At 41.1% G+C, this 27,106-nt stretch overlaps 1 protein-coding gene across 3 annotated transcripts in view; it reads right to left on the bottom strand.

Moving 5' to 3' along the window:
* Nucleotides 1-27,106, bottom strand: part of SPAG16 (sperm associated antigen 16) — a 388,967-nt gene that overhangs the window by 43,426 nt on the left and 318,435 nt on the right. Inside the window, exon 16 of one of the 3 annotated variants that reach the window (XM_083399947.1) lies at nucleotides 6,616-6,650. The exons of the other annotated variants lie outside the window; for them this stretch is intronic. Coding sequence (XP_083256073.1) covers nucleotides 6,631-6,650 — 20 coding nt within the window. The 3' untranslated portion in view covers nucleotides 6,616-6,630. Of the gene's footprint in view, nucleotides 1-6,615; nucleotides 6,651-27,106 lie in introns of those variants that run through there. 3 annotated transcript variants of the gene reach the window in all.

Here is a 27,106-nt window from a genome sequence, read left to right as displayed (position 1 = left end):
CACGACTCGCAACTCCTACACTGACACAGAACAACTGAACTACTGAACTCTGAACTAACACATTCCAGTTAGTAGGCCATTATCACTCCCTTGAGAGAGCTTGACCAATCAGGGAGCTGTCTCCTTGTCAGCTGTATTCAGACTAACACAATGTGTTTACTTCACTTCCCCAATATGGGGTGTTACTGTAGCTTCCTTAAAAGAATCTACACTGTGTGCTGTCAGTGTTAATAGTATCCTGTGCTCTGGTTTCCAGGAACTCAACCTCAGCCTGTGTGGGTAGCTTTGCACAGGTTTTCTTACCAAAATGTAACAATGCTTACCTAATTAGGCACTTACCAACAATTAGAGTGAAACAACTGGATACAATAAGGGACTACAGCTTTAAATGTATTTGTTGCTTCGAGTTGTGCGAGACAGTTGTTTAGAAGGCAATTAATCAATCAGTGATTCTAATGAGGAAGAGGAGGATAAAGAAAGAAGGGCAGAGGGAGACAAAACACTAGACTTTCGGGGGGGGGGGAGGAGGTCCCAATAATCCTGCTGGATTAGTAAATGCATAACAATGGCTGGATTTCCAACAACAAAGATTCATGACATTGCCATATATTGAAAATATGCTGGTGACATTTTAGATGACTAAATTAACATTTTAATTTTTATCAACGAACTGCAGAAGAGTGTCTAAGGATACAGAAGTAAGTCTTGCCTATAATTATCTATAAACCCCAATGCGAAAGCCTTGTGTACTAATTGAGTGTAAAGGTTACTTTGCTGCTATTTTAAATTTATATGATGGAAGGCTTCCTTCCGTCACCAAACTGTTCTGTGTTTTAATTTTTAAAAGTTTATGGCTCAGAGGAAGGAGAATCGAATTAATGACCTTCTCCTCATGAAACTGCTTTTGCTCCTGTCTGGTGTGCTCCTGACCTTTTGCATTCTGCACACGTCCCCAACCCATTGCCCTCCAGATGTTTTGGATAGCAAATCCAGCAGCTCCAGCCGGCATAGTCAATGGAAAAGGATTGTGGGAGTTGTAGTCCAAACCATCTGGAGGGCAGCAGGTTGGTGGGGAAGCCTGGTATATACTGAGCTGGAACAAAGTTTAAGAACAAAACCAAGAATCTTTTGTTCCTAAGTGCTATTATTGAATACCAGGATGTTATCTAACATGCTAAGGAAATAATAATTTGCCATCAAGAGGCTGGGAGAATTTTTGTTTATTAGCTCATTGTGATTCAATTTAGAAGACTCTGCTTCGTTGATCTTTGTGTAAGAATTTTAATTGGAAATGAATATCACAATCTATTTATCATCTCACACCACTAAGCACAAGATGCAGTTCATTTCAGTGCTAACACCTGCTACTTAGCTTTGCAATGTAAGAAAACAAAATTAAAGCATTTCCCCATTTTTATAGGGCTAAAGGATCCCTGGACAGTTAAGTCCAGTCAAAGGCAACTATGGGGTGCAACACTCATCTCGCTTCAGGCCAAGGGAGCCGGTGTTTGTCCACAGACAGCTTTCTGGGTCATGTGGCCAACATGACCAAACCACTTCCAGCGCAATGGAACACTGTGTCGGAAGCCAGAGGGCATGGAAACACAATTTACCTTCCCACTATTTATCTACTTGCACTAATGTGCTTTCAAACTGCTAGGTTGCCAGAAGCTGGGACAGAACAACAGGCGCTCACCCCGTCGCACAGATTCGAACTGCCAACCTTCTGATCAGCAAGCTCAAGAGGTTCAGTGGTTTAGACCACAATGCCACCTGTGTCCCATATATTAGAGAGATGAGCACCTCACCCCATAGTCGTCTTTGACTGGACTTAACCATCCAGGGGTCCTTTACCTTTATTTTTATAGAACAGCTAGTATGTAGGATATAGACCATTTCTACACTGAAGGTACACATGAGGTAATAAAGAATGGGTGTACCCATAAGACTGAGACAGTGGTCTGACAAACATATAATATCAACTTAAGGTAGGTATACTTAATTAGGCAAATCCATGCCACTGGTAATTTTTATGAGTGGAAGGGACTGAAAAGGAACGGAATACTTTTAAGGTATGTGCTTATTGAATCACGTTGAGTGTTGAATCTGATATTCCACTTATGAAATGGTACTCCAGGACACCCTGAAAGTTGTTGAGCTTTTTAGGAAACACAGTTTTTTGAATGACTTGCCTAAGATCCAAGACAAAGTGCTGCCTTTTGGAAATTCTCCCTGGATGTCAATGGTAGCCCTACCATTACCATTGATATATGCCATTTTCTTGGAGGTTTTTTTTTGGTGTGTGTGTTAAATGGACTTGAACCTGTTTCCAACTCTATACAATGCACCCCTCCCCCAATTCAGTGATGCGTAAGATTTGAATCAGGCCCTACCCTATAGAAAACAAGGAATTTTCCTCAGCTTGTCAAACAATTTCCCATTCATTTTCTATCTTGGATGGAAGACTAGCATTAAAGCCCTTATTGCTGTTTCTCTGTGAATGTCAGAAATTTATAGTTCTCCCTAATATGAAATGTTTACCTTGATTAACAAAAGTAAGGGTACAGAAAAATGCTTTATCTTTCTTTATAGTATCCTATTTTGGTTTTAGCAATCTGACTAATTAATATAATCCTATTAGTCTGAATGCCCACTGTGTAATATTTCAGTACTTCAGGCAAATTGATTTTCCTACAGATTATGCACACAGCATCATAACTTCCCATTAAACCAACTCCTTTGAATCAGCTCAAGCTCCCACATTAAAAAACAAACAAACCCAAGCCCCTAATATGACAAATATTGTAGTACTGGATTCAGATTTTTCTGCTATCAGGGCACAGTTCAGTCTAAACGTGATCACACATACTGCTTCCAAATACTATTGCTGGGGATCGCAAGTGCAGAGGGTACCAGAGTTGGGTGGCTACCTCCAGAACAGGATGCTAGACTAAATGGGCCATAGGACTCCAAAGGAACTTAGAACACTGCCTGGACAGTGGCCCTCCAGAATTCCAGGCAATGGTCTCTCCCAGCCCTATCATATGCTGAGGATGCTTGGCATGCAAGCACAGCAGATGCTCTAACCCAACTTTCTCAACCTGTGGGTCCCCAGATGTTGTTGAACTACAACTCCCATCACCCCTAGCTAGCAAGGCCAGAGCTCAGGGATGATGGGAGCTGTAGTCCAACAAACATCTGGGGACCCACAAATTGAGAACTGCTGCTCTAATCACTGAGCTATGACCCTTCACCTCAAAAAGTCATTTTCTCTTCAATACCACATGGGATACTCGCTTCCTGTAAAGTCATCTTCCAGCTCTTCCCTCCATGATGTAAGCAACTGAATCTAAGTTATCTCACATCATACAATGACAAACAACTGGGTGGGAATCTGGGACACTCTCTGAAGTACAGCTTTTGCTATTGCCATGGCTGTGCCTAATATTCTTCGATTTTTATTTGTGGTCTGAACAGACTAATTTCAGTGGGGTAGAAATGCCCCCACCCACACAAAGCACTTTGTGAGTTTTCATTGCTATTGTGACCCCTGGCTACAACTACTGGAGTGCCATGTTTTTTCCTCTGGTTGTTGTTTTGTTGTTTTGTCCTTCCTGAATTAGTCACACAAGAGATCCCATTCATTCAGAAATCATGTAATGAGATGATGTCACTATGCAGCATAGCCAGTCAGATCTGGCTACATTACGAGTGGCCACATGTAATTACTACATTGCATCTGCCTATATTACTAGTGTTAACCAAGAATAAGAGAAAAAGAGGGCTATGCATATTAATTGTGCCAAAACATCAGGGAGAAAACATTGCTGAAAATGTTCAAGAAAAACCCATGTATTATTAGGTTGGCCTTAAATGTTATCCTTTGATTTTACTGAAGGAAGGACTGAGGCTGAAAGACAATGAATTTCCCATTTCCCAGTGAATTCAAAACTAAGCTTGGATTTAACCAAAGTATTTTAGACCTACATTCATGTTTGCCACTCTACCCACTAAACAGCACTGCCTCTTTATAAACACCAAGCCCACATTCCCAGCATGTTTGCAGTCCTGTCTCAGCGACGTCTACACTGGCTTGGTCATGTCCACAGAATGGAAGATGGCAGGTTCCCAAAGAATGTGCTCTGCGGGGAGCTGGCTTCCGGCACCAGGCCTGTTAGCGGACAAACTCTGTTACAAAGATGTCTGCAAACATGACATGAAAGCTGGAAACATTAACTCTGCCTTGTGGAAATCCCTTGCACACAACAGCAGTGAAGGCAGGCAAGTCAACTCGTGTATCCACAGCAGTGACCAGAGAAGAAACAACTGCTGGAAGGAGCGCAGAGAGAAGAAATGCAGCAGCAAAACTAGGCACATTCATCTGCCTCAGCTGCAACAGAACATGTGTCTCCCACATCAGTCTCCACAGCCTCAGCCGGCACTGTAACCTTCCAGCAGTTTGTCTTCATCCCCAAAGACACACTACTCAATTGTCTCCCAAGACGGATGCCAGCAGCAGCATACATACAGCATAGCAATAGAACTTGCTCTAAAGTCTTACAGGGATCTATCTCACTGAAATAATTCCCTCTTGGATAAGTCTAATATAACTAACTTGCTTGGAGTTATAGGGCTTTGTGTTATTTGGCCATGTTTAAATCACACATTTCACTCACTGGGCTGTTAATATCCTCTGGGTACAAACTGCATTTACTAGAAAGCTTTCTATTGTGAAATTCATCCATTGCTTGCCTTCTTCTGCTCCAGTTTTAAAATATACTATTGGGAACAATTGTCAATTTGAAGAGGGAGATGGAATAGTTGTTGGAAAGCTTTCTGTATATGCTGATCATATTTCTGTATTAGTACAGAATCCCTCTAACTTTATCTCTGCATTGTGTCCTATTGTGAAAGAATTGCCTTTGATACCTTGATGCCACCTGAACATGTTTAAATCAGAGGTATTTGAAGTGGAATAATGGTTCTGTCACATAACTGGAGATTAGAATTGGTGCAGATTTTAGTCAATTGTTTTGGATTAAAATTGACCATCTACTGGTACAGATTAACACATATTTAGATAACCGGGGTAACTTGAAATTGTGGCAGAGTAAAATAATCTTGTCCTGTCCTCTTCTGGTTTAGGATCCAAGGGAAGGCTGGGCTGACACCAGGAGGCTGACTGATAGGCTTCACTTCACCCCAAAGAGCAGGACCATAGCAAGGAAAGTATGATAGTCCCAGGAAGAATGGATCTTTGGGCCAAAGCTCACAATTTGAAAAAGAACTCTTGCAAGACAACAATGATAATTTTTTGTCTAAAATGTATAATCTGTTATTAGAATGGGAAACTAAAGATAAGCTTGTTCAATGGCACACTGGGCAATAGATACAGGACACAATATAGATCTTAACCTCTGGGAGAAACTCTGGAAAAGCGACCTGAAATTTACAGCATACTATTCATTGAAAGAGAATTATTTGAAAATGATTAATAGATGGTACTTAACTCTGAGTAGGTTGGCTAAGATTTTTAAGAGAGAATCAGATAAGTGTTGGAAGTGTAAAGAAGCAGAGGGAACATTCTTCCACATGTGGTGGACATGTAAAAAGGTAAAAGATTTATAATGAATTGAAGGAAAATGTTCAAAATTACAGTGGTGCCCTGCAAGACGAATGCCTCGCAAGACGGAAAACCCGCAAGACGAAAGGGTTTTCCGTTTGCAGAGGCACTTCGCAGGACGAATTTCCCTATGGGCTTGCTTCGCAAGACAAAAAATGACGGAAAAAATTGACTTTTTTTTTTTTGCTCCAAAACCCCTTATTTTGAATCGCTAAGGTGCTAAAAGCATTTTAGCAGCAAAACCGCTAATCCCCCACCCCTTAAAAAGCCGTTTTTAGCCCTTAAATCGCCAATAGCGCTAATAGCGCTACTCCGCCAATGGGCTTGCTTTGCAAGACGAAAAAACCGCAAGACGAAAAGACCCGCGGAACGGATTCTTTTCGTCTTGCGAGGCACCACTGTACCTTCCCCAAAAAACCAGAGTCTGTTTTGCTGGGGATAACCCAGACTGAAATTCCCAGGTGCCAGAAAATGTTATTTATGGTATGTATGCAACTACTGTGGCCTGTTTTTGTTAGCCCAAAAATGTAACGTGAGCGAGGATTGGCAACTTAAGTTGACAGAATATGCACAACTTGCAGACTTAACATATAGAATAAGAGAGCAAGAAGAACACATGTTTAAAGAAAGATTCCTGTTTCCCAGAAAGGGAGTCTCAACTTTTAGGCCATGAAAAAGGAGCAGTAGCAAGTTCTCAACGAGTGAGGTCAAAGGGGGAAATGGGGATTGGCCAGATCACTCCAAGAAGTAAAAGTGGGAAGCAATGGTACAAGGAGCAGTGGACCAAGGAAACAATGGCTGCAAACAGTGCTGGGGAAAGTATATACAAAAATGAGGACTTGAGGAGAAACTTTTTCAGCCCCTTGCCCCGTGCAATGCTCATTGAGAGAACGTTTGTCAGTGAATGGCCAGTACAGCCCCAGTTACATTTCATTGAACTGTTCCTGTCTTTCCTGAGGTGGTTCATCCTTAGTTGATGTGCTGACACCATGTGGTCTTTGTGCAGATCAAAAGAAGAAGAGCCCTGCTGGATGAGAAAAAGGCTTAATCTAATCCAGAATCCTGTTCCCACTAGTAGCCTGTTCCATAGCTCCATGAAGGCTACAACCACCTCAGTAAATAGCATTAAAATGTTCTGCTTTGAATCATTAAGAATTCTGTCATACTTGATTATTTTATTTGTAAACAAAACTTATTCACTGAACTCAACATTTTCTTCCTTTGATCAAGGAATATTGCCCATAGACTATTTGGAAACCAACATTGCACGGCACCGTTCATCTTAGGAAACGGTGCAGAAATAGTACCGGAATGACGAGGAAAAGTAATATTATTAATAATAACATTCTACTCATCCTTTAGCAGCGACCAACTGATCCCACACTACTGAAGTTTTGCTTCTTTACCTTGGCCTGACCCTGAAGGGAGGTTCAAGAGCCGTAAGTCAGCACTACCTCAATGCCTCCCTATTGGCAGGGGGCATAAGGACCCTGCTGGCACAGCTCCAGGCTGCAGCCCTTTTTTTGCTGCACCATAGCAAGAGGATGGAGGAGAAGCCACCCTGATTCACCCTGACTGCAGTGGGTTTAGGGAGTGTTGCTGGTGGAAAAAATATTTTAAACATATTATTTATATCTGTTTCTACCAACTGAAAGGTTCAAGGCTGAAGTAGGAAGACTCCAGAGCCATTAGCTCAAAAAAAGTGGGCCTGAGTTTCTTCACATAAATGCAGATAAACCAGAGAACAAAACCCTCAAAGAGAAAAGAAATTATCCATCTTTAACACAAAACACATATTTTTCTTTTATTTCCACCCCAGCCTTTGCTTCTTTTCTACAAAAATGCATCTTATGTGTTCTGGAAAGAGAACATACGAAGAAGACAATGAAAATGTTGCCTGCCAAATTGATTTCCAAGAGCAGGGTTGCGGACCAGGGTGGAAAACAGTCTATAGCACGTGTTGAAATCTAATGCAATATGAAAAAACCTGGAATGAAAAATGGGCAGGGTTTTGGATGCATTCAAATAAAAGGCTAAACCTCTGACCCAGGACACTGGCCAGACCTTAGCCTGGGGAAAATGATTTTCTCTTCTGCTCAGAAAACTGCTCCAAGATAGTTGCCCCAGAAAATTTTAAACAGCCATGGCCGGTGTGATGATGATGTGGTAGAAAGGAGAGAGATGGAAAAGGGTGGGCATTTTGAGTGAGTACACTGCCGCTGATTGGCCAGCAGCATCCCACATGGGCTGACAGTTGGTTACTCAGCAGAAAGCAGCCTAAATCGTGTTGACCTTGGAGTGCCACTATGAGAGGAAAGTCAGCAGAGGTCGTGGCACCCTCCTCCTCTTCAGTTGTTGCTCAGAGAAACCACCACCTACCTATGGTCATAGCTACCCTTGAGTTGGTTTTCCTGCAAGGCATGGTTGGAAAATTCTGCTTTCTTGCCTAAGTTCTTTGCTAGAACACATGGTTATGTTAATTTCCCAAGGTCAGGGAGGATAACTCTCTTTCCTGATCCTGCCAATAAGGGGCAGTACATGTCTGCAGTGAGCCTTGAGTTTTGGAGAATGCCATACCACTGCAACCTTCCCTGGCAATGGAAGATAAAAAGTGATTCGGTGAAGTGTTCAGGGTTGACCCTACCTCAAGGCAGAGTTTAGCAACTGATTTTCAGCATCACTGAAGGGCAGCAAATTGTTTGTTGTTTAATTTCTTAATGTATTTTTACTCCTGGGTGATGGCGCGGAGATGTTTGTGCTTCCAATGTAAAAATAACTTGGCTAACCTTGCTTGGCGGGGGGTGGGGGAACTTCTTGTTCTCCCCCAGGGAGCAAAAGATCTTCAGCTGGTCCTGGAAGTGTTACTTGTGACTTTGCTCTGTGGCAACTGGGGTGTTCCCTGCACAATTGCTTGGGGTGTTGACAGTTGACGATGGCTGGATTGATGAAGGAACTGTGGAGTCTGCGGGTGGTTTGCTGAAATTTCTGCATTAATGCTCTGTAGCTTGTGCTGATGCACAAATCTGGAAGGTTAAAGCTGGACTACTCAAGCACAAAATAAAAACAGTTCTGTGTTGATGGGGGGGGGAGAGACTTTTCCAGACTTATCAGTGGATGCCAACAAGGCAGAATCTTTGGGCAGAGAAAAACAAAGTCATATTTACATAATCTTTTAAGGTGATTTGGTTTAGCTGAGTAAAATGGGACTTACTCCTGGGTAACTGGGTATAAGATTGCAGCTTAAAGGGGCTCAAATCCAATTTAAACGGCTTATAGAGCAGGGGGAAAGGGAGAACTCACAATATTTTGCTAATCATATTGTATTAGGCTAGGAATAACATTTTTATGGCATGCATTAAAGGTTTGAATCGCTTCATTAATCATGCTCATTTTTCCTTCACTGATCTAGATATGATTCATACCTTATTTTGCAAAGACTAATGCAAAAGGCTGGGGGCTTTCACTTCTTTACTCAAGTGTTTTTGGCTAATGGTTATGAAAATTGTTTCTACCTTGCTTAACCATTTTGTCTCAGAATATGCAGGTTATAATTACAGGCACCACCCCTAGTCTACCTCCAGCTCCATTTTTAATTTCTCTAGTATACATTGGAAATAAGGAGAATGATTTATTATTCAGCTCTGCAAAAGAAAGGAAGGCTACAGGTCTTGGTTTAAAGAAAAGATGAGAGGGAGAGGGAGAGGGAGAGAGAGAGAGGGGGGGAGGGAGGGAGAGAGAGAGAGAGAGAGAGAATAGCCTTTTTCTAATCTATCTATAATTTACTTCTGTAAGTAGTCAATTTTTAAAATGCAGATATTAATCAAAGACACTCAGAAAATCTGAGAGACACTCAAAGCTAACCAAATAATTTGGGTGCATAGTTGTGCATAGTACACACTATATTTATGCACACATAAATAGGTGCGCATAGTACACACCTCAGGTTTCAGTCCAGATTCTTGTGAACATCAAAATAAAATAAAATAAAATAAATAACATAAAATAAAATAAAATAAAATAAAATAAGCAATGCTATTGTAAGTACTGGGAGAACATAAGACAGTTCTGGCAAACTACATTATAAATTCTAGCCTTGGGTGTGTGATTTAAACACATTTGCTGCCAAGGAAACGCCACATACATGTAAATGCTTGCTGCTACCAAGAATGGAAGCATGAGAGAGCTGCTGCTAATGAAAAACAATCAGCTGAGAAGCAGCAAATTTCAAATTTATGTCTGTGTCATGGATGCCTGGAAAGGGAAGATGCTATATCCATAGATATTAGTTTGTGATTAAGAGCAGGTGAGCCCAGGGGCGGGGAGTATTCTCCATTTGCTTTTCCAAGTAGCATATTAACCTAGCCTATTGTGCAGCCTTTGAAAAAGGAAAATTATCCACACACTGGCACTGAAAGTCACATTAGGGTTTGCTTGGGAAAATAGTTCACCTTTTGCAAATTGCACACACAAAGTTCCAAACATCTGCAAGTGGTATTGCCCTCTTGATTCAGCTCTGTGTTGCTCAGGCAAGACTATCACCAAGATGAAAAGAATTATACAACTGGTTCAGTGTAGCCAAGTGAGATCTGGATTTTTACTTCTCAAGCAGCATGTTCCAAGCAACATGTAAAACTCAATTAAAATGGGAGGTGCTTTCAAAAACCATGTGCATAGGTTGACCCACCCAGGTGAGCCTCTGAAAAGTTGTCACAATGTAAACCCCTCAGCCAAGCCTGGAGGCTACAGCCTTGTATTCCACTTGTCTTATGTGAGTGTTACTGGCCCACTTTGGTCCAGCCATGCCACAGACTCTTCCCCACCCCCTGATGGGAACAAGCTGCCTGGCTTTGGAAGAGGCTATCCATCTACCGTAATTTCAATGGTTAAGCTGAAGCAGCATCACGGAGAGCAGCTTGCAGGGAGAGACCTAGAAGCTGTTAGGCACCTCTCCTCTCCACAGAAAAGAGGGTCTACAAGTGCTTTGCTCACTGAGGGAGGACCTAATCCAGGTGCCCACAATTTTAGAGGGCAAATCTCTCAGGGTCAGATTCATACACTGGAAAGGACTATCATTCTAGTGCACACTAGGAATACAGTGGTACCTCAGGTTAAGAACTTAATTCGTTCTGGAGGTCCGTTCATAACCTGAAACTGTTCTTAACCTGAAGCACCACTTTAGCTAATGGGGCCTCCTGCTGCCACCGTGCTGCCGAAGCACGATTTCTGTTCTTATCCTGAAGCAAAGTTCTTAACCTAAAGCACTACTTCTGGGTTAGCAGAGTCTGTAACCAGAAGCGTATGTAACCTGAGGTACCACTGTACTTGGAATAGAAGGGTCAAAGGCAGGAAATTTCCCAGTTTTATGTAAAGAGTAAATATTCATAAACTACTGGCATGATGGTGTTGTGAAGTCTATGGGTAGGGTTTATGTTGCTTTAGCTATAGAGGTCAGATTCCCGGAGGAAGCTCATTTAGGGAATAAGATTACTTGGGTTCAGCCATGGCTTTTATTTTCTCATTTTCCCCCGGGTAAATATACCATAGAAGAATTGTGGAAATTTTACAGCCTGATCCTTCCGATAATGTTTCCCTGAGTTTAATGGACTTGCCAATCAGAAAGTCGGCAGTTTGAATCCCCGTGACAGGGTAAGCTCCCGTTGCTGAGTCCCTGCTCCTGCCAACCAAGCAGTTCAAAAGCATGTCAAAGTGCAAGTAGATAAGTAGGTACCGCTCCAGTGGGAAGGTAAACGGTGTTTCCGTGCGCTGCTCTGGTTCGCCAGAAGCGGCTTAGTCATACTGGCCACATGACCCGGAAGCTGTCTGCCGGCTCCCTCAGCCAATAAAGCAAGATGAGCGCCGCAACCCCAGAGTCGGCCACGACTGGACCTAATGGTGAGGGGTCCCTTTACCTTTACGGCTTTAGGATTGCTGTGTTTACTTGATAATATGTCTCATTTGATTATTGGAGCTTTTATTTATTTATTCAGGAGTAAGATTGCTCTCCTAATGTAATTTACCTGAGTGGAAGCCCCATTGAATTCCGTAGGGCTTGCTTCTGAGTAGGGTGGCCCTGTAATGCTTGCATGCAGACTGATTAGCTGGTAACCTGCTCACTCAGGCCACTAACTCACTTGCTCTCTGCCTGCCCTTTCATTTAACTGGGGCATACATCAAATTAAGTGGGCCTAGGACAGCAGCAAAACAATTGCTGCCTATATTAGGTTCTGAGGGAACTAGAAAAAAATCAGATTTATTTTTATACATTTGATTTCAAGCAAGTTGACACAAGGAGAAAGCAAATAGGCAGTTGTGAAAGAAAGTCATCCATAAAAAGTGCCAGAAAAGGGGGGAGGGACTGTAGGAAGTGGAATGAGACTCCGCTCCCAAGACCCATTTATTTTAATGAGACTTACTCTCAAGTAAGCATGCATGGGACTGCAACTTTAGTATTTCATTGAAGATTTGGAATGAAAATTGATTTTAGTAGTTGCTTTCTAAAAAAAAGGCAAGATTTTACAAATTAAGGGAACCCCCTCCCCCTTTTTTTTTAAGAACTGTAAGCTACTTCAGGGTGGGATAATCAGATGAGTTTCTTCTATTTTTTAAACCTTTTTTGCCTGCACAGTTTCAAACCATGCAGGCAAATGCATAGCCCTCAAAGCCCCTTTCAGCCTGCTCTTGACAATAAGCTGATTGTTGGGTCTCGTGGAGCCCTTGTAGAGTGCTTTGCAAAACCCAGCAGTAATTATTACTGGGTTCTGCAGCAACCTTTGCACAGGGCTTTGCAGGCACCACCCATCAGTTGATCACCAGTGCCTGCAAAAACTTTTAGGATGAACAAGGTCTTTATCTGCCCCTCGCCTGACATCATATATGACATGAGGTGTAGGACAGGGGAGCACTGCTTGGCTGAAATGGGTGGATGAGCCAGAGGTTTTCCTCCCCTCGTCTATTGGAAAGCTTCCGGTGAACCAACCCCCAAAAATAAATTCCCACAAGGGCTGCGGTTTTTTTGTATCCTTGAACTGAATTTAGACATATTTCTCTTCCACAAATAGGATCAGCAACTGCAGTTCTCCTTCACTGCAGATAAAGAGAGCTTGTGTGATAACAATGGTGTCATTTTTATATGTGATGTTTTACAAATTTTGAAGTGTTAAAGTTTTAAAACACAAATGACAACCTCGAGAGGTTTCTGTTGTGCCCCGTCTCAGGAAAAATAACTTCTAACTTCTTGAAGCAGGGTCAGGCGTCACATGCCACTTCTAATCCATATAACTGTTATAAATGTATACTCTGCACCAGCCAAGCCAGGAACATGTGATATCATTTTCTTCTACAACAACAAATTGTCACATCATTTGACTATTCAGAACTCTTTCCCAAAAAGCTACTGTAAATCAATATTCTCAAGATGGCAATATGTCACTTTCACTCCTGCCATAGTTCTTTGAATTAGAGGTGTTTCCTTCTTCTTAAGACGTATAAGGAGATATTAAGTACCTGGCAGCTATACCTGACAGCTCATTTCTGCCATATAAGGTAGTATAACTATACCCAGTAGTTGAAAACTGGTCATGATAAATGACAAAAGGACATCATGGCCACTCAGGTTGGAAGTCACAGTTGATGTGTAGCCATACCCCAGAGCAGTAGCCTAGTGTATTATTGTATGCCTCCCTCGGTCTCCATTTAGAGTTTAGTAAGGTAAAATGCAGGACACGATGTCATCCTGTTATGTGTTTCCTTGTCCTGGTTCCATTTCATTGCCTGTCAATTGCAAGAGATGGTAATGCAATGACATTATTTCATGTATTTTGCAATACTGAAGGTGACAGGGGAGAGAAAAGGAGAGGATGTTTACATGGGCACCAAAAGGAGTAGTCAACAAGGCAAGTGTAATTCTGGCCAGAATTTATGAACGATAAATTGCTTGGCTTGGTTCTACAACAGTTGCATTAGATTATTTGTCTTTTTGTTGTGAAAAGCGGTACCGGCTATGCTTGCTGCTCATCTTAAATATGACACAAAGACTAGCTTGGTGTACTGTTCTAAAGCTTTTACTTTAAAAGAAATGGAAACATTTATAATAATCACTATTTTGCTGCTTTCTTGTTTCCTGTGCTCTAGCTCAGCCTTTGATTCATTTTATTTACTGAGCTACCAAAATTCATTTTTACCCATTGGTCATTTATGCATGCACACCACTCCACTAAAAGCTTCACACATTGAATTTTTATTCATTTATTGTTATGCTGAGTTTAAATTGCTGCTTATATAAAACGTAATCACAAATAATAGACTCATAGAGTTTATAAAAATATTTTTGTCTACAAAAACGTACTTAAGTGCTTTGTCATTATATTTGAAAGATTGGGGTGGGGCAAAAGCTTATTGACTTCTTTCAGGAATCAATGCTTTGGAAGAAAGATGTCTCCTGTCCTTCACCTCTGCCCCTCTGCTCCAGTCTGCGCTCATGACCAAAGGAGATTTGACAACATCACATGTTCCTGTGACTATCCTGTGCACATATAAAGCAGGGAGGTGCTGTCATGCTCCTATGCTGCTCGTGGGCTTCCTAAAGGCACCTGGTTGGCCACTGTTAGAAGAAGACGTTGGCTAGATGGGCCACTTCTTATATTTTCAACTGACCAAGAGTGTGGGGGAGAGAGGGGAAAGTGGTAGCTTCCAATCTGCCTAGATTGAGGAAACACAGAGATCTGAAAGTTTTGCAGCAGACAATGCTATAGGGTTAGTTCTTTGGTACAACTCGACTCTTCAACCAAGACATCTAGGCTGCAGATGTCCCACCATGTCTGTGGTGGTGCTGTGAGCTGGGAATCAGTGCCTTAGGCAGTTCATGGGTTGAGCTCTATGGTGCTTCACAGTTTTGCCTTTGTGAGTGCTGTAAATTGCCATAACCTGGACAATTATATTATGCTGTAATCTGGCATAAGGTTCAGCCAACATCGTCTATCAATTTTTCAATGGCATGTAACTGCTGTGATAATTTCATTCTTTGGCTAACCTCTCAGCCTAAGGTGAAACTTGTTCTCTCCATTAGTAGTAACAGTTATGAAATCATTTCAGGTGTTACAACAATCGATCAAGAGGAAAGAAACCCAAGTTATGTCTGTGATAACATTGGTTTGATGCCTTTCATTTCTCTTCAGGAATAGTGACAGCTTTTGAGGAAGCTGATAGTTAAATAGAGCCATCTGTGCAGCAAGGGAAAACAACTTTAAGCTCACACATCTACCGGCAGTAGGTGCCTTCATCTCCTGAATATGGAGGTCTAAGATCTCATTAGAGCTGCTTCAATCATTATAAATACTTCTCCGAACATTCTTTCAAATTTTGCATGAAATATTCATGGCCTTTAGCATTTTGGTATAAGGAAGGTAAAAGGACTGCATAGGCAATTGAATTGCTCATAACATTTTCAAGAAAAGAGGTTTTCAAAATCACACGCATGAAGATTTCTCACCCTGCTATATAAAGGAATTGGTATAAATATACTTGTGCACCCAATGTGCACTTTTCACCGAAAGAAACACAGCTACATGAGTTTGTCTAGTCATCATTAGTGATCCAATGCCATTTGTTTTATTGGTACGGTTTAATGAGAGCTGCCAGCTTTAGCTGGTTGATAAGGACACTAAAGGTTTTGTCAATTAGCTGGTGGGGCTGTAAATTAAGGGCACACCAGTTTCATTTTGGATCTTACATTCATAAAGAAAGAAAGTTCCCTGAAGAAAGTTCTTTAGCCCAATTTCTATGGATGAGCAGTATGAACTTTTTCTAAGTCAAAAGGTGAAGCTCATCCCTGGATTGTAGGGATGGACACCAACAGGAGGCTGAGCTAGCTTCCTTCCTTAAACTTTCTTGTCATGTCCGACTCTTCATTTAGTCATGTCCGACTCTTCGTGACCCCATGGACCAGAGCACGCCAGGTACTCCTGTCTTCCACTGTCTCCCGCAGCTTGGTCAAACTCATGCTGTAGCTTCGAGAACACTGTCCAACCATCTCGTCCTCTGTCATCCCCTTCTCCTTGTACCCTCCATCTTTCCCAACATCAGGGTCTTTTCCAGGGAGTCTTCTCTTCTCATGAGGTGGCCAAAGTATTGGAGCCTCAGCTTCACGATCTGTCCTTCCAGTGAGCACTCAGGGCTGATTTCCTTAAGAATGAATAGGTTTGATCTTCTTGCAGTCCATGGGACTCTCAAGAGTCCCATGGACTGCAAGATGATCAAACCTATCCATGGATTACTGCCTTGTCATGGCAAAGGGGCTTGAATAACTCAGAGAAGCTATGAGTTATGCCGTGCAGGGCCACCCAAGACGGACAGGTCAAAGCGGAGAGTTTTGACTAAACAAGATCCACTTGGAGCTGGAACCAGCAAGCCACTCCAGTATCATTGCCAAGAAAACTCCATGGACAAAGACAACAGGCATATATTCATGGATCACTGCCTTGTCCTTAAACTAGCATGAAGCTATTGAGACAACTCCAAGGCCACTGAAGCAAAACTATGTGCTGACTCCTACCATCTGTTTTCTGGAACAGTACAAAAGTTTTGTCTAGTTTTGTGTGTGAAAAGGAAGGGGAAGGAAGAATAAGGAAACTCACAGAGAGAAACTTAAAATGAAACTACAAAATCAGTTACATTTTACCTATTTGAGGCAAGTGCTGGGTTTCAAAGCATGCCCAGAGTTCTCTACAGAAGAGAGGTTATGAGAGAGAACATCTCTGAACATCCCAGAAAGACAAAGGACAAGGATGCAGCCCTTTACGGAGACAGACTTGTTTTTTCCTGTAGCATCGCGACAGCTATTTATGCCCTTTGTTGTATTATCGTTATTCATATTTATGACATACTTTCTCCCATCCACACACATTTCTACCTAGTCTAATTTGCATTTCTAATTTAGCCTCTTTTCCACAACTCTCCACCCCAAATAGCACTTCATTGTATTTAGCATTTTGTCCACCCTAATGTTCAGAAAAAATGATTTTTTCCCCAGAAATCTGCTCCAGCATAAAAGGTTGGCTAAAGCAGCCACAAAGCTCTGTGTCCTATACATTTCAAATAGGATTTCTCCACTTCCAGCTCAAAACTGCATCTCTGTTCCACTGTGATCCAAGCACTCCACAGCAGGACCTTGGGCCTTGCAGAGAGGTTAGAAAACTTTAAAGAGAGTACAACAAATTCAGTATCTCAAAAGCTACTTATAAAGGGAAGGGGGGAAAGAATCCCCTCATATTTTTTATTTGAATACCCAAGTGAGATCAGGTAAAGTGGAAATGTCAAGTGGGGCTCCCTAGTTGTGGAGATCCTTGGAAAGCAAAAATAGGAGTGTTTGCCTGCTTACAGTTTGGAAACTGCATTTTTCAAGGAGCAGCTCTTATGTATGAAAAGAAGAAAAAAGAATGCACCCCCCCCCATGATATTTTCCATGTCTCTGTTGGTGGCAGTGGGAGTGGGGGGGCACCTTGCCCAGGTCTCCTCACACCCATCAGCACCACTGGGATTTAAGGTTCTTCTGAGACGTTTTCACTGCATTTGAGGTAAAATTAAAACCTGAGGAACATTCAGCTCAGCACTTGTCATTTCTGACCTTGTCCGATTTCACTGTAAGATTTCATAAAATTCTCCCTCCTCCCCATATCTACCCTCTGGCGGATTTGCAAATTTCAGTACTTGTCACATGTATTTAAGCTCTCACTAGAAAATAAGTGATTCCAAATGTTTCCACTGTAGCTTTAATCAAGCCCAAGAGTTCATCGACTTACATTTTATAAAAAATGCATTTGGATATGAATTAAATATATGTATTGTTACACAGAATCTTGGTCATCCATTGTTGTACTTTTTGCATATACTCCGTGAGTTTAAACATTTATGTGATCTCTTCCCCTTCAAAGTACCATAGTAGCTAATTACTTATTCCCTTTTTCTTTCCACCTGCATTGTAGATGCTGAAGATCATCGAAGGACACTATCCTAGGGGAACTCTGCCTAAACATTCCGAAATAAAGGTTGCTTTATTATACTAGCAGTAGGGAACTGTCCATATGCTTATGCTAAGCTTGAAAGATCTTCGATCACCCCTTCGTTTGTAGTTATAGTGCTGGAATGCAGCTGATACACATTCAGTAGCTGTTAGTTGCTTAGGACCTTGAAAAGCATCAACCAAGGTTATTTTGTAGTATAATGCAATAAAATAAAACAGACTTCATCATGTATGCAAAAGTAGTCTGTAAATCTCCTGCCCGTTTTAAGATGCATGGTTTTGTGAAGTGCTTGGAACAGAAATTTCACTGCTACGCATAACACACACACTTTGCAAGCTGCAATAAACAGGTAAACAAATAAATAACCAGCAATTAGTTGTTCTCTGACGATGTTAGGGAAATTATGCAGATTAAGAGGGATGGTATGTAAACATATATCTGGCAGAGCTGGAGCCAGAGCAACTGTGCTCTAGTAAGGGTGAGTCAACAATTAAGCTCCAAGAATGAAAGCAGAATATTAAGATCCCTGGTGGCTGATCTGCAGAGGACTGATCTCCAGCTTTGCCCACTTTTGTGCAGGAGTTAGGAGTTCTCAGAAAGTTTGCAACTAAAAGCTTCAAGTCAGATCTGAAGGGGGCGGGGTAATAGTCCTTGAAACCATCTACCCTAAACACCACACTAAGGATGAATCCAAGGTTGTATTTTTTCACAACATCTGCTTTTTATATTTAGATGATGCAATGCAGTTCCCACTACTGTACTGCTTAGCACTCTGTTTTCAGGATGGAGTGTTTTTGGTGCAAATGGATAAACTTTGTTAAGTTAGCATGAAGTTACACAGTTTCTTGCAGCTGGTCTGGAAAGTGGACTCCTGTTCCCAGCTATTGTTGCAGCTCCCCCATGCATGTTTACTCAGAAGTAAATCCCAGTATGTTTGCTAGGCCTTATTTGCAAACTCTGAATAGGACTGCAGTCAAAAACACACAGAAGAACCAAGGCAATCCATAGAGTGTCAATTGGATTTTAAATTTTAAACCCACATTTTCAACCATCCACTTTTACAGTGTGGGACATGATGCCTGGTTCTCACATTCCCAAGTGTCTTGCCAATGACATGGACAAGGGAAGTTACAGAAGAGTTAGATACAACCCTCCCCTCCTGAAATGGCCAAAATAATCCATAGAAAGTAGCTCTTAATGATTTGAGAAAAGCTTTATACCACTTTATTGAGATACATAAGTTCTACCACATTGAGTAATTTAAAGCCTAACCATCACACTGATGCCGTTTGTCAAGAACTTGCATAAGCATATTGTGGCTTTTAAGTTAAAATTTAGAAATTGTGGCTAAAAAATTCTATGCTAATAGCAGCAGAGACTAATTACACAATATAATATAAGAGAATGATCAGCTTTCTGTTCAATAATAGAGCAAATGTGATCAACAGTAGGTAGAATGGACTGTGGCCTTAAAGCAATAGGTCTCTGTCCTGCCTGCTGTTTCCCAGCTTGTGAACATGTTAAGAGTACAATGGCCTAGACCAGGCTTCCTCAACCTCAGTCCTCCAGATGTTTTGAGACTACAATTCCCTGACCACTGGTCCTGCTAGCTAGGGATCATGGGAGTTGTAGGCCAAAAACATCTGGAGGGCCGAGGTTGAGGAAGCCTGGCCTAGACAAACATAAAATAAAATGTACAACCCCACCCCCAATACTGCTCATTTGGGGTGGTGAAACAGAAGAAATAATATAAATAAATAAATATTCTGAATATGAAAATTGATTTTTGTTGTTTCGTTATGGCTTGAGACTTCAGGTTTAATTCCAGAGTGTTTGTGACAGGCTTTGATCCAGATTTCAGTTCGGGCTTGACTTCACTCCATCTTTGACACAAACTGGTTAGGCTTTTGCCCATTATAATTTGTGTATGCCGGACAATGGGCCTGATTATGTAGTTAGTATTTGCTTATGTAATATTGTATCAGGTGGTCAGAGGGAAAAAATAGATGGCCACATTTGTCTATCCTCTCTCATGAAATTAGGTTTCTCCATTAAGATGGTTTATAGACTTTGGCTGTTATCCTGAAGACACTTGCATATGAATAATTGGCCTTGAAACCAATTGGATTGACTAACAGTTAAATAAGCTGCAGCTTACACCATTTGTGCCTACATATCTACCGTGAAATATTATCACCGCTGTTATACTGATAAAGCAGCTTATATGCCCTTTTTCCTAATCACATTCCTGACGGCACAGCAAGTGTGAGAATCATACCTGAAGGAGACACATTTATCATGCAAGAGAATCTATGGCCAGGATCTAAAAATATACTTTAGTGCACCCAAAGATTTGGGCAGGCAAGTCTTTGAACAGCAGATTCCCATAATATATCCACATCTTCTTCTGAAGGGCTCCTCAGTTTTGAAAGTACTTTGCAGTGCAGCCTGGCTCATGCTATTAGAGAAGCAGGACTCCAAAGCTCTTTGGATACTGAGCAGTTTAATTAGCATTCTGACAAAATGACTTTCTTAAATCTGAAAACAGTTTGGGCAAAAAGCAACCATCACCACAAGCTACTCTTCCAAGCGAAGGCTGCAATATTTTTTTATGATAAAATCATTTCTTCCCATGCTATCAGGGAAACTGTGGATTTTAATTCCTTCTCAAGATTCTTTAATAAACAGAGTAAACTAGAAATTAGATGCATGGTCATTTCCCGACATATTTCTTGTATATCTACAATTAAGCGTTTGAAAAACTCACACACTGCCTAAGATCCTGACAATTCTATTCATTAGTTACACTCTAACAAGTAAGGTTTAAACCCCAGAGCCAATTAAATCTGCATAGTTGTATTTGGGAGTTAATTAATCCCAAACTTCTGATTTTCATATGGATTTCAGATCCATGCTGTTAAGTACACTGAAAGGTCTAATGGTGGGCACACAGAAAACAATTTTCTGTCAAGCTCATTTCATCTAAAAACTAGGCAACTAAAAATGTTCTTACTGCCTCATTTCATGATGACATTGAAGAAATTTTCTATGTTCCATTTCTCATAATTTTGAAAGCATGCTTTTTCCTCCCAAAGAAAAGTTTGTTTTAAATATTGCTTCTGCAAAGGTCATACATCACTGCTACTACATCCACAGAGAAACTAAAAATATCTCCTATAGATCAGGATTATTTATTAATTTCCTCTCTTGCTTTGACTTCTATTTGTGGGTGATTTTCATAGACAAATGTTAAGTTTTAGGTGTCAAAACTTCACATTCTGGCCCCAAAAGTGAAAGAAACTAATTCCAGAAGCCAGAAGCCTTCATTAACGTACACTTCTGATTATTCTTGTCCTACTAGTAGTAGATTTTATCACTAGGCAAGCCCAAGTTAATGAGGCAGTCGTGCCTCCTCTTTAAAACAGTCATTTCTTCAAATTAGCCATTCTGTAAATTGAAGAATAAATACCCATGACATCTGACATTCCCACTTTAGAACTGCTGCCTAGTGTGAAAACAGTGGAGGGAAGGGAGGGTTTGGCTGGAGAGGGTATAAGGAAAGACTCAGCTGCAGAATGCGCTGCTTAGCTCCTACTGATCAGAAGAGTCATAGGTCAGCTTCAGTCGTGTGCCTGCTGCTGGATACTGCAATTTGCTGAGTAATGTGCCATAGAAAGCTTATAAATGGGACCTTTAAAGGAATTACATGTGCTATTTGCAGTGGCAGAGTACAATTATATAAAGCAGAATACCCAAATCCTCCGGTTTACTTCTAAATCAGAAATAGTCTAAATAGAAAGAATTTTATACATGTGACATTTACCACATAGATCAGAAATTTAACCTCGCCATTTGAAACGGATGAAAAGGAAATGTTACCTATAGAAAGTGTGGAGGATATTATGGAATCCAACAAATTACTTAACCTTAAAAAATGAAATTATTATTAGGAGAGGAAAAATGAGGAACCCAAAATATCTAAAACAGGCATATAAATAAGTAACAAAATGGAACTGCTGGAACACACAGAATTTTAGAGTTGGAAAGAACCCTGAGAGTCATCTAGTCTAACCCCCTGCAATGCAGGAATCCCAAATGAATATGTTTCACTTTTTAGTTGGATTCCAAAAGGAACCTGGATATGGCAGAAAGTCCACATGGAGTTAGCATGGTGGGATAAATATGGAATAGAAAAAAATCCAAAATGGAATCTTAGTCCATGTACTTTTAGGGATATATTATGATCCTACAACAGCACTGTTTCTCCATGCAGGAAAAAATAATAATATTAACAATACTTTGGCACTATAGAGCATTTCCTAGTTATCACAAATACTCAAGGAAGGTCTGTGCTGTACTGACCTGGCCATTAACAAAATGTGCAGAGACACAATGAACAAGGACGGATTCCTTATAGCATAAATAGGCACAGAACTCACAGAAATGATATACATATATAGCAATCTTCTCACCATTATGAAATTCATTCTTGTGCTAGAGAATAATGTAAAACAGTAATGCACCTAACTCTTTCTGTTCACCATTTTCTGCTCTGATACACCCTCAGAGACATTTGCCAGAACAAATTTAGGAACACAGGAAATTGCTGTATACCGAGTTAGATCATTGATCCACGTAGCTCAGTCATGTCTGCAATAGCCTTTCTCAACCTTGGGTCCCCAGATGTTCTTGAACTACAACACCCATCAGCCCCAACCACTTACCATGCTTGCTAGGAATGATGGGAGTTGTAGTCCAACATCAGTTAGGGACCTAAGGTGGAGGAAAGCTGGTCTACACTGTGGTGCTGTGGTCTAAACCACTAAGCCTCTTGGGCTTTCCAGTCAAAAGGTCAGCAGTTCAAAACCACATGACGGGGTGAGCTCCCATTGTTCTGTCCCAGCTTCTGCCAACCTAGCAGTTCAAAAGCACACCAGCACAAGTCAATAAATAGCTACCACTGCAGTGGGAAGGTAAACAGCGTTTCTGTGAGCTCCGGCACTCGTCAAGGTCCTCCGTGTACCACATGACCCGGAAAGCTGTCTGTGGACAAACACCGACTCCCTTGGTCTGAAAAGTGAGATGAGCACTGCAACCCCATAGTCGCCCTTGACGGGACTTAACTGTCCAGGGGTCCTTTACCTTTACCTTTTACCTACACTGACTGGCAATGACCAGGGTTAGAGTTAGGATTAGCAGACATTCTGAGGCCTACCTGGAGATGCTAGTGATTGAAACAGGGCATTCTTCACTGAGCCACACCCTCCTGAATTTAAGAAAGCAGAGCCAAAGTCATCTAATCTCAAATAAGTCTTGATGCCAACCCTTCGTTAAATAAACGTACAACCTCATCAGACCCTGAAAATGCATAGAATGGATCTGAAATGCATGAGCTATATAAACTTGCAATTTAGGTATGGTTTCCAGAGAACAATGAGCAAAGCAAACCATAATTAAGTTTTCAACTAATTTGCTTGGAACTAATCTATAAATCTCTGCTGTAACAGAGAAACTGGCCCCAAAAGTGATGACTGTAATTAGACAACAATTTTTGTATAATGTTGTAAAAGGGGAAATAGACTGCTAGTGCTAGGAATACAGTTTGAGTAAATCGAGTAGATTAGGACATGGATTGGTCAGTTGAAAAAAATAAGAGATCATCAAAATGTGTACAATGTGAAGCTTCATTGAAATTTATGTAAGTCATATCAACAGAATTCCAATTAAGAAAGGCTATAACATTAATCTAGCTAAAGGGGGAGGAAGAAGGTATCAAAATTTCAGATTAAGCTGTAATTACATACTATTAACCTACACCTTAATTTGGCTGTGTCATTAACGAAATACAGTACATCAATTCATATATTAGTTTAAAAGCTTATATTTTCTACTGGAGGTCACGTCAGTCATGGAATCAAATCAAACTTGTGTTACAGTTGTGGGGCCCAGTTCCCCATAACTCTCTAAAAGAAAGTAGCACCAATTAGCTTTGATTCAACACTATTAGTACAAATTGTGTCTAGAAGGCAGAAGTCTGTGTATAGTGAAGGAATGAGTGAATGATTTCCTCCTTACTCCTCTAATACACTGTGACGAATTATAAGGCCAGTATTGAGTCATCAATTTCTGGACTCATCTGGAACATCAATTGTGCAATTCTGCACTATGTATATGGTATCATATTCAAACTTTATGCCAACACATGGTTGTCTGGTGTGACAGGTGCACCAGGGAGGTGGAGGAGGAAGGCGTGATGTCACCCCTTCTAATGCACATACAGAAAATATTGGGAGACAGTGTTGTGTGACCCAGGCATCAAATTTGCTCTGCATTAAGGGAACAAGGGCTAGATGCCAGCATCTAGATCAGGGGTCTGCAACCTTTAAGACAAAAAGAGCCACTTGGACCCATTTCCAAAGAAAAAAAAACTTGGGAGCCGCAAAACCATTGCGACATTTAAAACAAATATATCTCCGGAGCCGCGATCTGACACCGGACGGGAAGGTGACGTCAGGACGGTGCGTGACTAACGCACGCACCGCCCCCATGTGACGTCACAGCCAGTACAGCGCCCGCCACGGTGGGGAGTGTCGGGGCGCACAATGCTCCTCCTCCCCTCGCTAGTATCCGCCCCGGAGCCGCGGCAAAGGTGTAAAAGAGCCACATGCGGCTCCGGAGCCGCGGGTTGCAGACCCCTGATCTAGATGTTTCAGTTTCTTCTTGATCTCTCCCAGTCTGCTAGTGTTGCAAGCATTACGATGTCAGGATGAAGTGCACTGCCCTTTCTTTTCCCGGTGATTTCCTTAGGACGAACTATGGGCACAAAGCCTTAAGAGTCATTTCCCTAGTGGGAGAGATGGGAAGCAGAGTTCGCTCCATCAGCTCTGCTGTGACAGGCCAGCTCTCTTACGTCTACTCTCTCCCTCCGCTATTGCTTAGGATCACCTACTGCATCAGACGTAGGAAGCAGGGCTCATTCCTTTAGCTTTACTGAAAGCATCTCCTACCCTGAAGTGTGCTAGCTGGTCGCTGTAAGAATAGCTGTTTAAGAATTGGTGCTTGGGCTCAATATTTTCCTCTTCCCTCCCAGTCTCCTTGATCTTGTGTGTCACTTTTTTTATTGTGAGCCTGTGGACAGGGACTGTTTTGTTTGGAGTGTATGCAAGCTACTCTGGGACCCTTTTTGGCAGAAGAGCAGGGTCCAAAGCTCTAAATAAACCTAGATCAGCATGTGGGGAGATGGTTGTCATTAGCCAGTTAAAGTAAGGGGACTCTGCATATGCTCCAGTTCATCTGTTTCTACAACTGCTTCACATATTCCAGACCTGAGCCTTGACACAGAGATGGCTAAGCCCTGGCTCACAGCAAGTTCTGATGACCAAAGAAGACTGTATTTGGCACCAGTCTTGGTCTTTAAGTTCCCTGGACCAGCATCCGATGTGCTGATCACACAGTTTTGTTTGGGGTGGGGTTTTGTTGCGCATCCTGCTCCCTGAGTTACGGCCAAATATATCCTTTCTGAGTGTAGTGTAACTGTTTGTGAAGTAAAGCAATTTACATCCTTCGTGGGAGGCAGAAAGGGAAGAGCAAATTTGTCCCTTCAAAATGGAAGGCCAATTTGTATCCTCAGAGCAAACATAATAAAACCCTAGGATAATGCAAAGGGTCTTCACCTGAGGAGACAACAGAACAAGCACCAGGCAGGCCACCAAGGACATCATCCCACAATGTGTCCTCTCCACTTGCCACTTGCCTATTTCAGGCAGTGTGGACTGTTTATATTCATAAGTTGCTCGTCAATTTCAGTGAAAATGTCTGAAGTGACTGTTTCCAAAGAAGCAGTAAATTAGACAACTGAAAAAGAGCAGCATGGAAACATGCCACATAAAACTACATTAAAAACAGTAACTGGGTAAAAAAAATAACTGGGTTTCCAAAATAAATTTGATTTCCACATCCTTTTCAGATTCAATATCATAGCATAGCTGCCTCCCCATTTGCATCCTCCTATGCTGCAGGGAAATTACTTTGCTTTTTCTTATGTTTTTGTTTCAGAGGAAATCAATGAAAATTCCAACCAGGATGTCCAATCATTTCCAACGTGGACTGTGGTCATAGCTTGTAATTGAAACCTCCCACAGAGAACAGGCTGTATTTTCATGAGAGCTGATAATCTCTTTCTTTGTGCTTACCAAGGACTGAAATGAACAAAACTGGTCAAGAAAATCACACAAGCCAAGGACATTCAATATCATGATCCAGATTGTACTTGGATATTCCAATTTTGAAAAGACTACAGTGCAGCAGTTTCAGCCACATTTGTCCACTAAATATTTTCTTCTGGGGGAAAAAATCATAGCAGCAAACAAGTCAAAAATAAGCTTGTATTGACAGAGTTCTGGAATGACTTTAGTGCCTCCAATAGTTCTCAGGATTATGACCCTGAGCTGTTGCTAGTTCAAAGAATATTCAAACACCACTTGGCATGCAAATACAAAAGAAACAGAAAAAAATTCTTTGTTGCTGATCTACTGATGAGGCTAAACATTTTATTTCCTTTTTTGGGGAACTCTCTTGAATGCCTTTTTGCTTCTGTCCTCTTCTGCACTGTGCTTCCTGTCAGTTCACCCCATCAACATGGAAAATTCAGCAATAGGAAGAAATCACTCAAACTAAAGTAACTTGATGACCTTAATGTTTTTTTTTAAATGACACAATGCATTGACAGGTAAGGAACTAATCTCACCAAATAGCAGTAATCAAAATAATTTCACCTAATACCTCCCTTTTCCAGACACTCTTCTACTACTAAACTTTACAAGAGATTATATATCAATACTTGTACAACATCCTATACTCTTCTTGTTATATAACATTGATTCCTATGGACCTTCCAAATATGTGTAAGTGAACTTGAAATCTGGATAGCAAAAAGTGCCAACTAATCATTGCATCCCAACAACGTTTTACTAGGTAACTTTTTGGAAATCGGGGGGGTCAACAAAAAATCTGTTAGAAAATTAACATTTAAATTTTCAACATTTAAAAATTCATTGTATATGAAATAATAATGATTGTAATAAACATTGTATATGAAATAATGTCATAATAAACAGGACTCGGGTACTGCCAAATGTCATTTTACGTAGTCTACAGAACCTAACTGATTCTTCCGTCCTCTCTGAAATTGTACTGATGTGTAAAATTTGTTTCTCTGAATTACAGCTGAATTTGTAAAACGCCAAGTATAAAAATAATCTGAAAACTTCCTTTCCATCACTGTTTCCTCCTTCTTGTTAATTTCTTGCCCATTTTTCCTGGCTGTTAAATTGTTGTCTTCCTCTTTCTATGCAGTTTCAGAGCAATTAGTAGAAAGTGAAACAATGTTTTATTTGAGAAAAATAAACAGCACATTTGTGGCACACAAGTAAAAAAAATACCAGAACAATACAATAGCTGTATTGAT

The sequence above is a fragment of the Podarcis tiliguerta genome, assembly GCF_965153285.1.
Source record: "Podarcis tiliguerta genome assembly, chromosome: 1".
NCBI lineage: Eukaryota > Metazoa > Chordata > Lepidosauria > Squamata > Lacertidae > Podarcis > Podarcis tiliguerta.
The sequence above is the reverse complement of the archived record's forward strand: the minus strand, read 5'-3'. Positions and strand labels throughout refer to the sequence as shown.